Genomic DNA, 16,419 nt, shown 5'->3' on the forward strand with positions numbered 1-16,419 from the left:
ACATTTAGTGCAAAGAGGGCGTCCCGAGTTCCCAGTCCATTTCTGAAGCCAAATTGTGTTTCATCCTGGTCTTCTTCACATTTATCTCTGATTCTACTGTGGATGATGCGTAGAAATATTTTCAAAGTGTGGCTCATAAGGCTTATCATTCTATAATCGCTACAGTTTTTCGTTACGTTGTTTTTTTGGTAGTGTTATGAATTCGGACTTTAACCAATCTTCAGCGATATCACCAGTCGAATAAACATCATTGAAAAGCTTGACCAGTATTCCAATGTTTTCCTCATTTATAAGCTTTAACATCTCTGTCGGTATGTCATCAGGGCCAACGGCTTTCTTGTTCTTTGCTAACTTTATAGCATGCAGTATTTCTGACTTTAGTATTTCTGGTCCTTCACCTTCAACTAAAGTCTCCAGTTCTTCGGGTCTATCATCATTATACAGTTCACTTATATAATTACACCAGGTTGTTCGAATTTCATGTTCGTCTCGTTCATGTTTAGTCTAAATAATATTTATAGAACAATTTTGCTTATACTTACTTTTCATACAGAGTTATTTCCTCGCTTTTTTGATGAGTTTCCTCAGACTTAAAATAATCTTCAAAAGCTAACATTAGAAAACCATCCGATGTATCAACTAAATTTTCTAGTTTGTCCATTTCCGTGGGCTGAGAAATATCATCAGACCATATTACAGGAAATTTGTAAGATATTTCTCCTTCTAATTCTTTGTCCGTTTCACATGTATCTTTAGGCATCAAGTCACTATCAAAGAAGCTGCACAATTCTTCTAAGCTTCTTCTAACAAATTCTTCATAAATTGTTTCTATGAAAAAAAAAAGCGTTATACGATATAGTATAATAGCGGTGGTAAAAGTTCGAGAAATAAAACCGTTAAGTTTGAAAACACCATAAAATAAAAAAAAACGAGTGTGGCAGTCCAGTGGGACTGCCGGTAGAAGTTATACACTCGTTCGCCGTTAAAAATTTATATAGGAGTCAATCTGCACAATCATTACATACTTATGTAATGCTACAGGTAAGAAAGAGCAGAAAGAGAAAAATAATTAGTTATATAGGTATATGGTGCATCGTTTGCTGTATATAAACATTTGACCTGTAATAGGAGTATAGTAAATGAAGGATTGTATTATTATTTTAATGAAAATATATATTTTTATTTTTGTATATGTATAAAAGGAGTTGAATGCAAAAAAAATTACACATACTCTGCAGTAAAATTCATTGTTTATTTTGTTATTAATATAAAAATTACAATACAATAAATACACTGCAACATAATTCAATATAATAATACAATATAAATTAAAATGTAATATTCACAAGTATTTAAAACTGCCAATATACATAACTTACTTTACGAAGCTAAAAATAAAAAACCAACAACTCGGATTATGTTGTAAATTTTCATTTTATTTTAAAATTCATGTTTTTTGCGTATATTACATATATTTAATAAGATTAACGTGAGGTTTTTAAATATTTCAAAAATAAAAAAGGAAATTCATAATTGGGATTCGAACTTACAACCACCAGCGTATGAACCAAACACGTAAAAGATTTGCCAATTTGACATGACACTAACGGATTTCAAAATTGACAGTTCTCGGTAAAACACTGATTATTTTAAAATACAAAAGCCTAAAATAATTATAAACGTTTAATGTTAAATAATACAAAACATATCACATAAATAATAATATTAATACATATTATATTATATATAATATTATATATAATATATACAATGTTATATATATAATATATATATATTATTAAATATACAAAAGGAACATTTTTATTCTCGAGAGAGGAAGAGAGAGAAAATATATCTTCTGTCTCTCTCTTACATATGTAATGGTTTCACAGATTCACTCTCATGCAAATTTCCAACGGCGACCGTGCGTATTCGCTGTGAGTTTCGCCGGTAGCGCTCTCTCGCGGTTTGAAACTTGTACTTTTCTTGTAAAACCGCTGTAAGTGAAATATGACAAAACGAGAAAAATAGATATTTATCTCAAAATACACATATTATGAACTGAAATATTATTGTAAACTGATTACTGAACGAATACACAGAATGAATAATAAAAGTAATTACGCTTTTTTATTTTATTCATTATAATTATAATATGTAAGATATAAGTTCCTGCGACTGGATGACTACTTACGCAAGAGGCCATTGAGAAAAAGACGAAGTTTATGTGAAAATATTTAAAGGTTAAAGGTTACCTTACCTTACTTACTTTTGTGGAGTGTTTATGTTTACTATTTGAAATATATTTAAAATGGAACAAAGACCTAATTATTATATAAATGCAATACATAAAGTGTTGCTTTTGGGTCTTCTACACTATGTGAGGCAAAAACGACGAGAACGTAGCTCAATATAATATATATTATATTATCAAACAAAACAGCTAACATTTATTGACAATTAATTGAAATAAATATTAATCCATCCAATAATCTGACACATGATACATATATTATGACATATATTATGTCGGATACGACAATCAAATATATTCGTACAAAAAATTTCGTATTTCATGTCATCGGATATCGGATCTGTCAAAATCCAGTTTACACCTCTTGTTTTCATTTTTCATTCTGTTTACTGTTTTTGCTCAGCGTTATTTTTTGTGTGCGTAGGCCTTAGTACTTAGATATCAATTTGTTTGAATTTTATCAAAATGGATATTAAACATTACACTGGATTTAAGTCTATATCACATGATATCCCATATCAACCAGTTACACCAAAAAAGGGGAAAGATTTAGTTGATGCTGGGCATGTACGCAATGTTTCGAAATATAATAGCTGCATCCAGGCCTCAGCTACATAACTAGGGCTCATTTCTGCATCAGATTTTCTTCCTCCAAGAAAATGATCACTGCAAATTAAATGATGACTTTTTGGAGTCCATAATGATCCATCCTCGCTACAAAATCATTTTTTTTTTATTTTACACCATAGAAATATTATGTTGTTTGTATTATAGGTTATTTACTTACTTTTTCTTATTGATAGCAATAATCCACTTTTCTCTTTGAACTGTTTTATGCTTGGCAACAGGAAATGAATAAAATTTACAATCACTGTTATACCCAGTATTTTTACATGTATCAATACAACAGCTGCTATATCTTTTTATTTTGAAAAATCCATATTCGCCATTAATTGAAAATTTACAAGTTAAATGCAGAAAACTGCCACTAACAGCGCTGGTGAAAACTGTCATATCCCCTCTACTCATCGGCTCACAGCGAATAGAAGTATAACTTCAAAAACAATTTCCAATACCTCTATCCAATAATTTTCCCATTTTGTATTTTTATCAACGTTTATGTATGTTTTGTCTATCAATGAGTGCTGCGACCTTCTAAGATATATGATCCATTTCTTCTTTATGTAGCATGATCTATTTATTTAGATTTTGTTATATTTTACTGTTTATTATAACAGCGATTGTAGAATAATGGCTTCGAATTGTTTTGTTGTATATGCAATTCCGTTTAAACATGGTTTTTAAACTATTTTCTTGTGCCACGTTTATATTAACTATTATATTTTATGGGAATAGATCACAATTTTAACTAAAAATAGTTTACACCAAAAATTGCGATTTTCACCTAGGAAATCGTTCTCAACAGAAATTAAAGGAGGCAAGATTTTAAACTGATGTCGGCAGTATTTTTGAGGTCCAATTATAAGACCTTTTCAGTAAAAAACTCATTTAGTTTACTCCCAAGATCCATATCAAATTCTAATCTTTTATAAATACGAGGTCTGGCTGTTAAATAGCGAGATAGCGCGCGCAGAAGGCGTCCTAGAGGGGAAGAGTGGGAAACGAATGCAGCATTGGATAGCTGGAAGTGTCTACTCTTTCAGTACGAAAACACGTTTTTGTCGCTGTAGTAGTATTTTTTCTGTAGAGGTTCGAAAACAACGTGTTTTTTTTTTGTGCCGATAACAATGTGTGACGAAAAACATGAGCAACGGATTAATGTGAAATTTCTCGTTAAATTAAAAAAACTCCGACTGAGAACTATAATTTGTTGAAAGAGGCCTATGGTGAGAATTCTCTATCTCGTGCGCATATTTTCGAATGGTATAAACGGTTTTCTGAACGCCAAGAGAGCGCCGAAGGTGACTAAGGTCCAGGTCGACCTGTCTCTGTTTCAACTCCGCAAACAGTGACTAAAATAAATGAAATTGTGCGCGGAGATCGTCGTATGAGCATTCGGATGATTGCTGAGACTGTAAACGCCGATAAAGACACTGTCAGAAAAATTTTACATGACGAATTGAACATGAAGAAAGTCTGTGCGAATTTGGTCCCTAAAAATTTGACCCCTGACCAAAAGCTCGTTCGTCAATCTGCTCAGATTTTCTTGAGAGGTTACATGAAGAGCCTGAATTAATGGAAAACGTCATCGCTTGCGATGAAACCTGGATATTCAAATACGATGTTGAAACTAAGCGACAATCCATGCACTGGAAAACTCCTGCATCGCCAAGAATGAAAAAAGGAAGGATGTCGAAATCAAAATTTAAAGCCATGCTAATCGTTTTTTTTTTGCTACTGTAAACCGAACTTACTATTTGAAAGTTTTGGCAACGCTGCGAGAGCGAGTTGGTAAGAAATGGCCGGAGTTGTGGAAAAACAAGCCGTGGATCTTGCGTCAGGACAACGCACTTGCTCATAACGCGCTGTCTGTGAAGCGTTATTTAGCCGCTAGAGGCATTCCAGTGCTCGAACACCCGCAGTACTCGCCTGATTTAGTACCCTGTGACTTTTTCCTGTTTCCGAAGATCAAGTCTGCCTTAAAATGAATTCGGTTCAAGTCGATGGAAGAGGTGAAGCGAAAAACGGCGGAGCTCCTAAAAGTTATAACAAAAGAAGACTTCCAGCATTGCTTTGACCAATGGAAAAAACGAATGGAACGGTGTGTGGCGAGGGAAGGGAAATATATTGAAGGAGAGCATTCGATTGTAGAATAATTTTTAAAATAAAACTCTTTTTCATAAGCAGTATCGTTATTTAATAGGCAGACCTCGTATATCATTTTAACCTATAAACGATGTATCCTCTAGATTTAACTTACTATTATTAGCGTTTTCTTGATCGCGATTTCTTTGATACCTCTATTTTTATCCTCTGCTTCCCTCAAGACTATAGAAAAATCTTGTGTGTTTGTCGTTTTATATGTTGTAATATTATATGTAGTTCTTTCATCAAATAAATTTTCTACTAGTTGACAGTTATTTTGTTTATAAAATACTTCTTAGGACATTTTCTGGAGTAAATTTGGTTTCATGGCAGATTTAAATTTATTTAATGTATTCTTTTGTTTGGATAAATGAAATGTATATCAAATAAACAAGCTAGGAAATGAAATGTGTTGCAAATAAACAAGCAACACCTGCAAGGAATTAAAAGAAACCTCCTACAATAATAAGGAACGTAATATACCCATTCCAGCTGACTACAAAGGAAGAATAATTATAGAAAGAAGCGAACAAATGCAATTATGGGAGGAATTTATAAGAAAATCCCTTGCAATGAAAGAACGGAATGGCAACAGACGTCGACGTGGGTGCGCAGAAGTACAACTTCTGCGCTAACATGCAACGAAATAGACATAGATGTAATAACACTGATAGATGATAACAATTTAAAACTACTAACAGATCTCTTTAACAACATCTATGAAAGTGACGCAATACTAATGTAATGGTTTAATCAGAATTCATAGCTATACCAAAGAAAGTTCTTCTTCTTCTTCTTCCTCTTTATAAGCAATTCTGCGTGTTCATTGGCGGATTAATACCTCTATAGAAGGTTGTCACTCCAACTTTTGCGTGGTCGTCCAATACTTCTGAAGATTGGTGACTTATCTCTTGCTATTTTGACAACACGGGTCTCCTCCATTCTGCTTATGTGGTTATTCCATTCTTTTTTTCTATTTTGTGTCCATTCATTTATACACTGTACGTTAAATTTTCTTCTAATGTCTACACTTCTCTTTCGATATCTTCGACCAAAGAAAGTTAGCTACCGCAAATGCGACGAATTTAGGCTTATTAGATTAATGAGTCACTTATTAAAAATATTTTTAAAGATCATACAGAATCATATTTATAAAAAATGTGAAATAGGCATAAGTGACTCGCAGTTCGAATTTGGGAAAAAGGGAGCCTTTCTTTGCGACTCAAACACTAATTCAGAAATGCCTCGATCACCAGGAAAAATATATCCTTGCTTTGTCGATTACCATAAGGCTTTTGATAGAGTCTATCAGGAAAAATTGTTAAATAAACTGCAGTAAATGAAGCTAGACCGAAAAGACCTTGGCATAATTCAAAATCTTTATTAAGAAACCTTAAAATATTCCAACTATACTAGTAACAATGTTCTGATACAAGGATGTGTCCGACAAGGCTGCGTCATGTCTCCATTGCTCTTCAACTTGTACTCTGAATGCATATTCAAAAAAGCACTCAACGACGCTGAAATTGGTAAAAAATAAACGGTAAATATATTAACAATATCAGGTATTCAGACAATACCGTTCTGATAGCAGAAAGAACAGAAGACTTAAAAAAGGTACTAGACACAGTTAATAAACCAAGTGAATCAATGGAACTGACAATAAATCTGCAAAAACTAAATTATTGGTAATTAGCAAAAACACTAAAAACTATCGCATTAACCTAAAAAACACCCAATTAAAACGAGTTCACAAAAGATACTTAGAAATAGTACTAAATGATAGGAGGGATCCAGATATAGAAATAAAAACAAGAATAAAACAGGTCAAGAACATGCACCATAGAGTTAGACAATTGGCTCAGAGTTATTAAATAACATCATGGACAACACATAACGAATCAAACACCTCACTAAGATATGACTATTTTTTTTTAATTCGACCCTTTTTACATCTATCGATCATATAATTTTGTCAAGGATGTGCCCTACAAATTTGTCATGACTTTTAAGGACGATTATGTCTTTATGTCCGATTTTTGGACGATTATGTCGAGTAAATATCGAAAAAACTGATTTCTCAACTGTTAGCCGACACAAAAGTCATCTGCATATTGGGAAGTTTAAAAGGATAGTGGCGAATGTTTGTTTCATGTAAATCAGCTGTGTAGTTTAAAAGCAAATGACTCAGAAATGAGGAAGACTTGAATTGTACCATCCTGGACCAATAATAATCTTATTTCTGTATCGGAAAAATATTTGAATGAGTGTGATGGCAAAAAGAGATGAAAAGTTGAATCTGGCACCATTTTTTCTTACAAAATCTGCATCATACGTCCCCTAGATATTCACGGAAAGAGCAGCTAAACAGTGAATCCTGGAATACTGCTGTTATATATCATTTACAATAGTACATAATGTAAAAATTAATGGGAAAATCCCAGTAGTTGGCTGTATACCATAGTTAAAAAACTTATACAGAAGTAAAAAACTTCAAAATTTGTATATTGGTATAAAAAACATTTAATTATATCCTGTTAAAAGTGTCGTCCAAAATTTGTAGATACAAAACGTTTTCGATCTAGCTCAGTCTATCCTCAGTGCCTTATTTTCTCCACTGCAATTTTAGTGTTAGCTACAAGTACCAAAAGAACGCACTGAGGATGATCTGAGCTAGATCGAAAACGTTATGTATCTACAAATTTTGGACGACACTTTTATATATATATATATATATATATATATATATATATATATATATATATATAACGAGTTTATTACAGCTGCCGCCGTTTCTCGCAACCTAGCTTCCAACGCTTGCGATCGTTCCAGTCATCTACTTATAGACCCCTATCTTCCATTGCACCTTTTACTTCTTGTCTCCACGATCTTCTTGGTCTTCCCTTTTTCCTGCGGTTGGTGGGGATCCACTGTAATATTCTCTTTGGCCATCGTTGATCATTCATCCTTTCTACATGGCCATACCATTTCAGCCTTTTGCATTCTATAGTTTCCAGGACGTCAATGTCTATGCCCATACGCTCTCTGATTTCAGTATTCCTTACTCTATCTCTTCTAGTGAGTTGGCAACATCTTCTCCAAGATAAAACGACACTTTTAACAAGTTTTGAATAAATGTATTTTATACCAATATACAAATTTTGAAGTTTGAAGTAGATAACCTCGTTTGAGATCGTATTGGTTATTTGGCAATAATTTATTTATGCGAACCACCATTCTAAACTTGATCTCACCACTTTCTCTAGTTTTAGGAGAGACCCAGAAGTCGGGTAGGAGAGACGCAGGAGTAGAGACATAGGCTAATAGGGATATGGGACAGTAAAACTGAGCTGAATTAGGATCATTTCCTCCTTGCAAAATAGGCACAATTATCACATTTAAAAAAAAGTATCAAATTTCGAAATAATGTCATTAAATATATCAAGAAAAAAAATATTTTGCTTTACAGGATAGGTGGGCTTAGCTTAGGATAGATAGTAGGATTAGCATGGGCTATTTAATATCGGAATCAGGTGCCGTATTTATATGTGCAGTAAGTGCAAATTCAAACTCTAAACGAGAGCACGGATTAATTATTGAGGGGTGATCGCTTTCTCTGCGGTTTCTTTTATAATTTCTATTAACTATTCTAAAAATATTTATGGTCTGTTTCTTGGCCTTTTCTCTATTGGTATCCAGTGCTTTATCGCTTTTACAGGTTTCAAGTCTCGTTTCTTCTTTAGTTATGCCCATAGCAACTTTCTTTGCTATTAGGTCTGACTATGTTCTTACTGTTTTGTTCCATATTTTTCCAATTGATCCAATTGTTTGATAGTTTTATAAGATATTATTTATGACTTCTATTAGTTTGTCTTCTTTGTTATATATTTGATAATCTTTTCGCCCCTTTCTAGTTTTGTGCATTAAAGTAAAATATATATTTTGTATAGTCTGTCTTTATACCCAGGGGTTAATACAGCCAAAACTACAACAGATACAGAAAAACTGATAATAGACCCGGATTCGAATTCCGTGTTTAAAGTTATGGGGGAAAATTATAAAATCAGAAGATTTCATTTCAACGCATATAAAACCACATTCAACAATACCTACCCGTGTTTTCGTTTAATAGAGAAAAATCCTCCAGTAATCGAATCAAATGAAGATTTTTGCCTATCTGTAAAACGGTCGTGCTGATTATGTTTAATATTCCATCTTCTCTGCACACTTTCCCCGCACCGGTTGAGATTTCTGGATTTAGTTTAAAATAATCAGTACCAGTAACCCTAGAAAGTAAAAGAAAATACAAATTATCAAACCTGTGGTGGTATGACAAGCGGTATGGTACTTGGTTATTACAGTGTGCTAATTGCAGGACTGGACAATGACCAGATACGTAACTGACAACGTTGTTTGGCTCTTGTCGGGGATAAATGTCTTACATTTTAGCACTGTGAGATCTACATATGAATATTGTAAATATGATTCTGCAATAATTATAGTACATATTGCCAGGAATAACAGCATTGACATTTGTTGATGGTTTACAATTTTAAAAAACATATTTTTTAATTAGTACATTAAAAATACACTCAGTTAAAGCATTAACTGTTGAAATAAGTGGATAGCAGGTGGATACTTCCCTGCGATCCCGCCAGGAGATACATCTACTTAAAGAATAGCATAACTGCCCACGCAAGCTCATAGATTTCCCCAGCCTCTGTCCCCGAGGAAACCATTTCTAAACCCAAAGCATTTCCATACCCACCCTTTCCTCCCTCTACATCCAAACCAACTCGCCAACACGTACTAGCCAAGCGTAACGTTTTAATGACTAAAACACAAAAGTTATTTTCCATAAAAGACGAAATTATTGAACGGCTCTCAGTCTCCAGCGTCGGCGGCTTCCAACACCCCCAACCAAGGGTGCTAAGATCCTCGGAAACAAAACTGTTGAAACAAAATTTGAGATTCTTTGGAAGTTTGTCTTCTAATTTTAACAGCTGTGATCAACACTATTTTACACTTAGTATAGAGATGGGTTTCTACTCCACCATAAGACCTAACTGTGGAGAAGTGACAGTCTTATCACTTAAATGCTGGGCAAAAGCAAAATTAAAACTTTCACAAAGTATAATAGGAGAACCTTCCTTCTCAGTTGCAGAAACCTATACATCCGTCCTGAGCATATAAATTCAGCAACCAATCCTGTTAGAGAGATCATAAGAAAACAAGAACCTTTTTTATATCTTGAAATCAACAACATGAACACAAGCTTATCCCTGATGATGTCGATGACTATCGACGAAATATTGGAAAAATAAAGGAATAAAGAGCCTACACTTACCCTATTCTTTCAGTTGTTTTTTCGCAAAGAATCTCAAAGTTTGTCAATATATATATATATATATATATATATATATATATATATATATATATATATATATATATATATATATATATATAAATATATATATATATATATATATATATATATATATATATATATATATATATATATATATATATATATATATCTACGAACTATGACGATAAAAAAATAATGAAAATTAAAATAAATCGACTTAATGGCTGAGTGGTCTGGCAGACACACTTCGAAATATATGTCAAAAGCAGCAGGATGACATCCAAAAGAAATCCAGAAATCGAGTCTGTCGTAGAATGAGTAACATGGAAGAAAAAGTAGGCGAGAAAACCGAATATATTAGTAGTAAAATAGAAATAAACATTAAGAAAAAAACAATGTACTCTATGATTTTAGAAAACCACATCTGTTTGTCACTAAAACCGTATTTAACCTTCTTGGATGCGGTTTAAAGTTGGAGATTTGTATAACATGAGAAAGAAAATTAGGATAATTTTGGTACCTGATATTACAATACTTACTTTGTTATTATAAATTCATCAGAATAATCACTGAGATCATTTTTCATAAACCACGAATTTATCACAGTAAAATAATGGTATAAACTTTCTATGTACAAAGTTACTTTCAGATCTTGGTCCAATTTATTAACAGAATGCTGTAAACTGTTGTGAAGGCGTGCTAAAAGTGTAGTAGCACATAATATGATGTTACTGTTTTCTGAAAACTTAATAACTACGGTATCATGTAGTTTTTTCAATAAGATTACTGGTTCGAGAATTTCTTGAAGATCTTGGGAGAGATTTACTAGGGTATACGTTGATTCTAAAAATAATAATTATATTAAAAACAAATACTGAGAATAGGTTAAATGTAAAATTTGATGTATGCTTAGTTGATGTTTATACACTAAATATTCTCTTTATCAGTAACATCATATATTAGCAAGTTTTTTTCCTTACATCAGAGAGACCTTACATCAGAAAGATGTAAGGTCCAGTGACCACAGCATCAGAACAAAAATATTGGCTTGTTTACAGGTGGGATGCGCACATATACAGATACGTAACATGAATACTAAAAGTCATACAGATCATAATGGCCGAGAGCTGTTGAAGGCGTAGCTTCCACTACTGTAGGCACAGTCATGATCGATTTGATAGGTCCAATGGATCATACCACTTCAATCTCTTTGCTTGTTGGTTGTTGAGAAAATTGTATGCCAGATGTGTTAGGATGCACGCGCAACCCATTTTAATGTTGTTCAGAAACTCTTGTACTCTTCAGAGACTATCAGTACCTGCAGATATCTATGTAAGGCGTCATACTTGATATACCAAGGGGAATTAGCGATTGTTCTTAAAGTTTTGAAATCTTTGTATTTTCATCACATTTGCTAGCTGATCCCCAGAGCTGTGAACCATATGACCAAACGGGTTTTATTATTACTTTGTATATCAGCAGCTTGTTGTCAATCGATGGCTGTTAATTTTTGCCCAGCATCCAGTAAAGTTTTGTGTATAAAATTCCTATCAAAGATAACATGATATGACATTTGAAATATAGTAATTGCTGTACCAATTCTTCCTGTGTTAAGGGCATTGGTCCTGGAGTCTTACTCTTTTTTTTTAACTTTGTTTTTATTATCAGATTTTTTTCCATCGTTTTCAAATCTACTTTTTTGTCTTTCTTTCATTGTAGATTTTAAAATTTCCATAGTTTCTTTATTAGAATGTTTAGTTTGTTCCATATATGATTCTCTCTCTTCTTTCTCCTTGTGCTTTTCAATTTGCTTTAATTTCTCCTTCTCCATTTTTTTCAAACCTTCCCTGATCCAGGCTGTTAATCGCTTTCTCTTGTACCTGCATCAATTGGTGAAACTGGCATAGGTGGGAGGGCTGTAGATTGTCTAAGAGGTACATTCACTTTGCTATACCTTTTGTTTTGTGGTTTTATATGTTTGGAAGAAGTTGAAGAGCTGTTAGAATAATGAGAACTATTAGAATTTGAGTTACTGCCAAAGGGCATCGCATTATCAGTAACAGTTTCAGGAGGTTCTGTATATGAATTAACAGGAGTGGGTAACAATGGTGCTTTCAATCCACTTATTGTAGGAGCAGGGGGTGGAACTGGAGAAGTCCAACTATTATTCCAATTCTACGATTGGTTTTGTGTATTCCAATTCCCGGCTTCCGTTCCTGCTGTTTGAACACCCTCATTAGAATTCTACGTCTTCATCGTTCTACTACGACTACAGGGGGTTCTGTGGGCATCGGAGGCGGACCTGCCTCTTTCATCGTAATCCGTTGCTGTGCTAAGACTGCCTAATCAACTTGTTCACCCGCTACGTTTTGAAAAGATGCTGGATTAAGCGGCCACTGAGCATACTTTTGGGACTCGATAGAATCGCTTCATACATAAACATACTTCCCACATAGAAAAAGAAGTATTGGAAGAAGACGCATCTCCTGGCTCAACAATCTGAGGAAGTGGTATAATTGCAGTTCCGTCAACTTGTTCAGAGCTGCAATCTCAAAAGTGAAAATAGCTGTGATGATTACCAACCTCCTTAGAGGAGATGGTACCTAAAGAAGAAGAAAAATGTGAGTTTGATCAACTATGTTATAAACGTAGTGATCCTGTAGTGAAATCTTTATATGGTCAAGGCTGAAAATGTTAGTATTACGCCGAAACCCAAGTAACAAGAGACAACTGATAGAAGCTATTACACTATTACACCAGAAGATTTGGCTCGCCCTCACGAACTCCATAACTCGCAAAATCCAGTCTGTACTAAAAAACAAAGTGTTATTCCACCAAATACTAATTTTCTTAGTCCTCTTAAAATAGACGGTAAATACTAATTAGAAGCATAAATAGATGCAATAAAATTATAGATAATCTTAAAAATAATGCAAGTAGTGTGAAAAAGGGGAATGCTGCTAACAAAACTAAAATATTTGTAGTTTTCAGAAGTTTGGTCACTAGTTTGTAGTGCTCGTCGCCTAGGAAAAACCAATAATAACAATAACAATATCTTTATTTTTAGAAAATAATATACATTCCGAGAACATAAAATTATTTAAAAAAACAGTGTCACAAACGAAAATATTATTTACTTATTCCTAACCGTTACATATACAAATAGTCCTCCACAGAATATGGCTCAAGAGCTACCAGTAATTTAAATATTTGATGTTTATACAAAGTTAATCTTTCCTCCCTTTTAATAGGTTCAGGCAGTTTATTAAACAATTTGATGCAGCAATAAAGAGCGTTTTTTTCTGTTATACTTAACCTGTGTATTGGAATTTTATAATTATATAACCTGGTATTTACTATACTATTGGGCTCAAAGTTCCTAAAGAGTATTTTATTCTTATATAGAAACAGTAAGCATTCTTGAATAAATACAGCGTAAACTGTTAAAATATTATTACTCCTAAAATGCCCTCTACATGATTCCCTACTTTTTAAGTCAAACATAACTCTGATTATTTTTTTCTGAACCAGAAATACATTATTTATGTCCCTACTGTGGCCAAAATTTATTAGACCATATCTAAATTTTGCTTCAAAATTAGCATGATACACTGTTTTTAATGAGTTACTATTCATGTATTTTTTTAGAACTCTAAAGCTGTAAATCACTTTACTCAAAGACATACATAACTGGTCAACATGTTTATCCCAACATAAAAAACTGTCAATATATAATCCTAAAAATTTGGTACTGCTGCTAATATTTAAAGTGTCATTATTTACAATAATACTGTTTGGCATATCTGAATGTGCATAATTTGTCTTAAACAAAAGAAGATCTGTTTTATTTTGATTTAAAACCAACCTATTCATAGAAAACCAGTCTTTAGCTTTCTGGAACTCTAAACTAGCATTAACGCTTAGAACAGACATGTCTTTACCACTGACTAAAATGTTTGTATCATCTGCATAATTTGTTATGCTGGAAGTAGTATTAGCCACTAGACCATGAAGATCATTGATACAGATCACAAACAGTAGAGGACCAATCACACTTCCTTGTGGTACTCCAATATTGATAGTGCTTTCAGATGAGATGCCTATTTCAGTGTTTTTATGTATTTTTACTAAATGTCTCCTATTTGCCAAGTAGGACTTAAACCAGTTCAATGCTGGTCCACGTATACCATATTTCTCCAATTTATCAAATAATAGGTCATGCACTAAACAGTCATATGCCTTTGATAGGTCCAAAAAGAGACCCAAAGCCATATGACCAATCTCAGTACATTTCAAAATATCCCAGACAAATTGAAAAATCGCAGTCTGAGTTGATTTTCCCTGTTGATAACCATGCTGAATTGCACTAATAATATGACATTTTGTTAAAAATTCTGTTATCCGCCTATACATAGTCATTTCTAAGATTTTTGAAAAGGAACATAGAAGGCTAATTGGTCTATAGTTATTAATTAATTTAGGATCACCCATTTTGTAAACAGGTGTTACTATGGCAGTTTTCAGGCATTCAGGAAATACACCAGATTTTAGTGAATTATTTATGATTGTAGTAAGAGGATTCACTATCTCCTTTATACAAAGTTTAAGGATTTTAGTGGGTATTTCATCAATTCCACAACTCATTTTGTTTTTTAAATTTTTAGTTATATCCATAATTTCAGTTTCTGTCACAGGTGCGATAAACACTGAATTTATGTTACTTGCAATGTTGTCTTTATATTCAGTGTATTGTAATTGAGATACAGTGTTATTTAAAGTAGTATTTAAGTGGATCATGTATTTATCAGCAATCTCTTGAGGACTACCCTCTACTTTTATTGAATTTACACTTTTTAATTGACCATTAATTTCACTAACAATTTGCCACATGCATTTATTTTTGTTGGCAGCTTCAGACATCCTGTTTTCATATAGCTTTGATCGTTTTGTTATTAGTTTCTTATTATATTCTTTTTTTACCTGTCTATAGGAATCATAGAATTTATGGTTAACTCTGCTCATTGTAAACAAGATGTCTAAACGAGTCTTACATTCTATTATCTCTGGATCATCTCTTTTATTAAGGCCTTTTTTACGTTGCCTAGAATCTAACTTTTTAAAAGGAAAGCACTGATTGAATATATACAGAAACTGATTTAAGAAAGTATTCCATTGATCATTTACACATTAGTAACTTAAATTAAGCCAGTCATGATTATGTAATTTACTTATAAAGGTTTCAATATTATTTGTACTAAAATGTCTTTTCATTTCAAGAGTATTCGTTTCTGCTTCCTCTACCTGAAAAGTTAATTTTTGGGCAGAATGATCAGAGATTCCAGCGTGCAAGACTTCTACTGACACATATGATTGCATATTTGTTAGTATGTTATCTATACAAGTTTTAGATGTGGCAGTTACTCTAGTGTAGTCTTCAATTACATGACCACAGCAGATATATCATTTTCATACTGATCTAACTGCATTGGTTATCTCCAGCTTAGAATTGCTGTAGTTAGAAATATTCTAGAAGTTATTATTATACAGAAATTTTTTGCTATTCACTATTGCGGTTATGAGTGATGGATTCAATTTAAAACTTTACCTTGTTCTCTTATAGTATCTTCCAGCTGCGATAATTTCAAATACACTGGCCTAATTAAACGTTGAAGTGAACTGTTGTAGCTTCTGTATGTTTGTGGAACTAACATAATAGTTTCTTCACTATGGATGGACAATTCTTTTTCAAAGTCTCTAAAAAAATCTAGCAGTTGTATGTGCGGCATTATTTGATTCTCAAGAAAATTTTCAAAACTCGCCTAAAAGAAATAAAACTTTATTAAATTTTTGATTGGAAAAATGAATAAGTCTATGAGGTCTGTCTTAAACATATCTAAACTACGTTAACAACTCCACATTGCTTTATTTGCTGTAATTTGTTCGTGTTGACTTTGGAAATTTATCTATGCATTGCTCACATATTCATTGCCAAAGGATTTTTGAATCAACTGAATAATTTCAGCATACCTTT

At 32.9% G+C, this 16,419-nt stretch overlaps 1 protein-coding gene across 2 annotated transcripts in view; it reads right to left on the minus strand.

Annotated features, from left to right (window-relative positions):
* Grip128 (gamma-tubulin complex component 5) overlaps positions 1-16,419 on the minus strand; it is a 37,432-nt gene that overhangs the window by 13,382 nt on the left and 7,631 nt on the right. For both annotated transcript variants that reach the window (XM_072538571.1, XM_072538569.1), the window contains 4 exons: positions 15,994-16,207; positions 10,928-11,231; positions 9,134-9,306; positions 543-828 (listed from right to left, as the gene is read on the minus strand). In XM_072538571.1, coding sequence (XP_072394672.1) covers positions 543-828; positions 9,134-9,306; positions 10,928-11,231; positions 15,994-16,207 — 977 coding nt within the window. The remainder of the gene's footprint in view (positions 1-542; positions 829-9,133; positions 9,307-10,927; positions 11,232-15,993; positions 16,208-16,419) is intronic.

Source organism: Diabrotica undecimpunctata, chromosome 7 (genome assembly GCF_040954645.1).
Source record: "Diabrotica undecimpunctata isolate CICGRU chromosome 7, icDiaUnde3, whole genome shotgun sequence".
NCBI classification, from domain to species: Eukaryota; Metazoa; Arthropoda; class Insecta; order Coleoptera; family Chrysomelidae; genus Diabrotica; species Diabrotica undecimpunctata.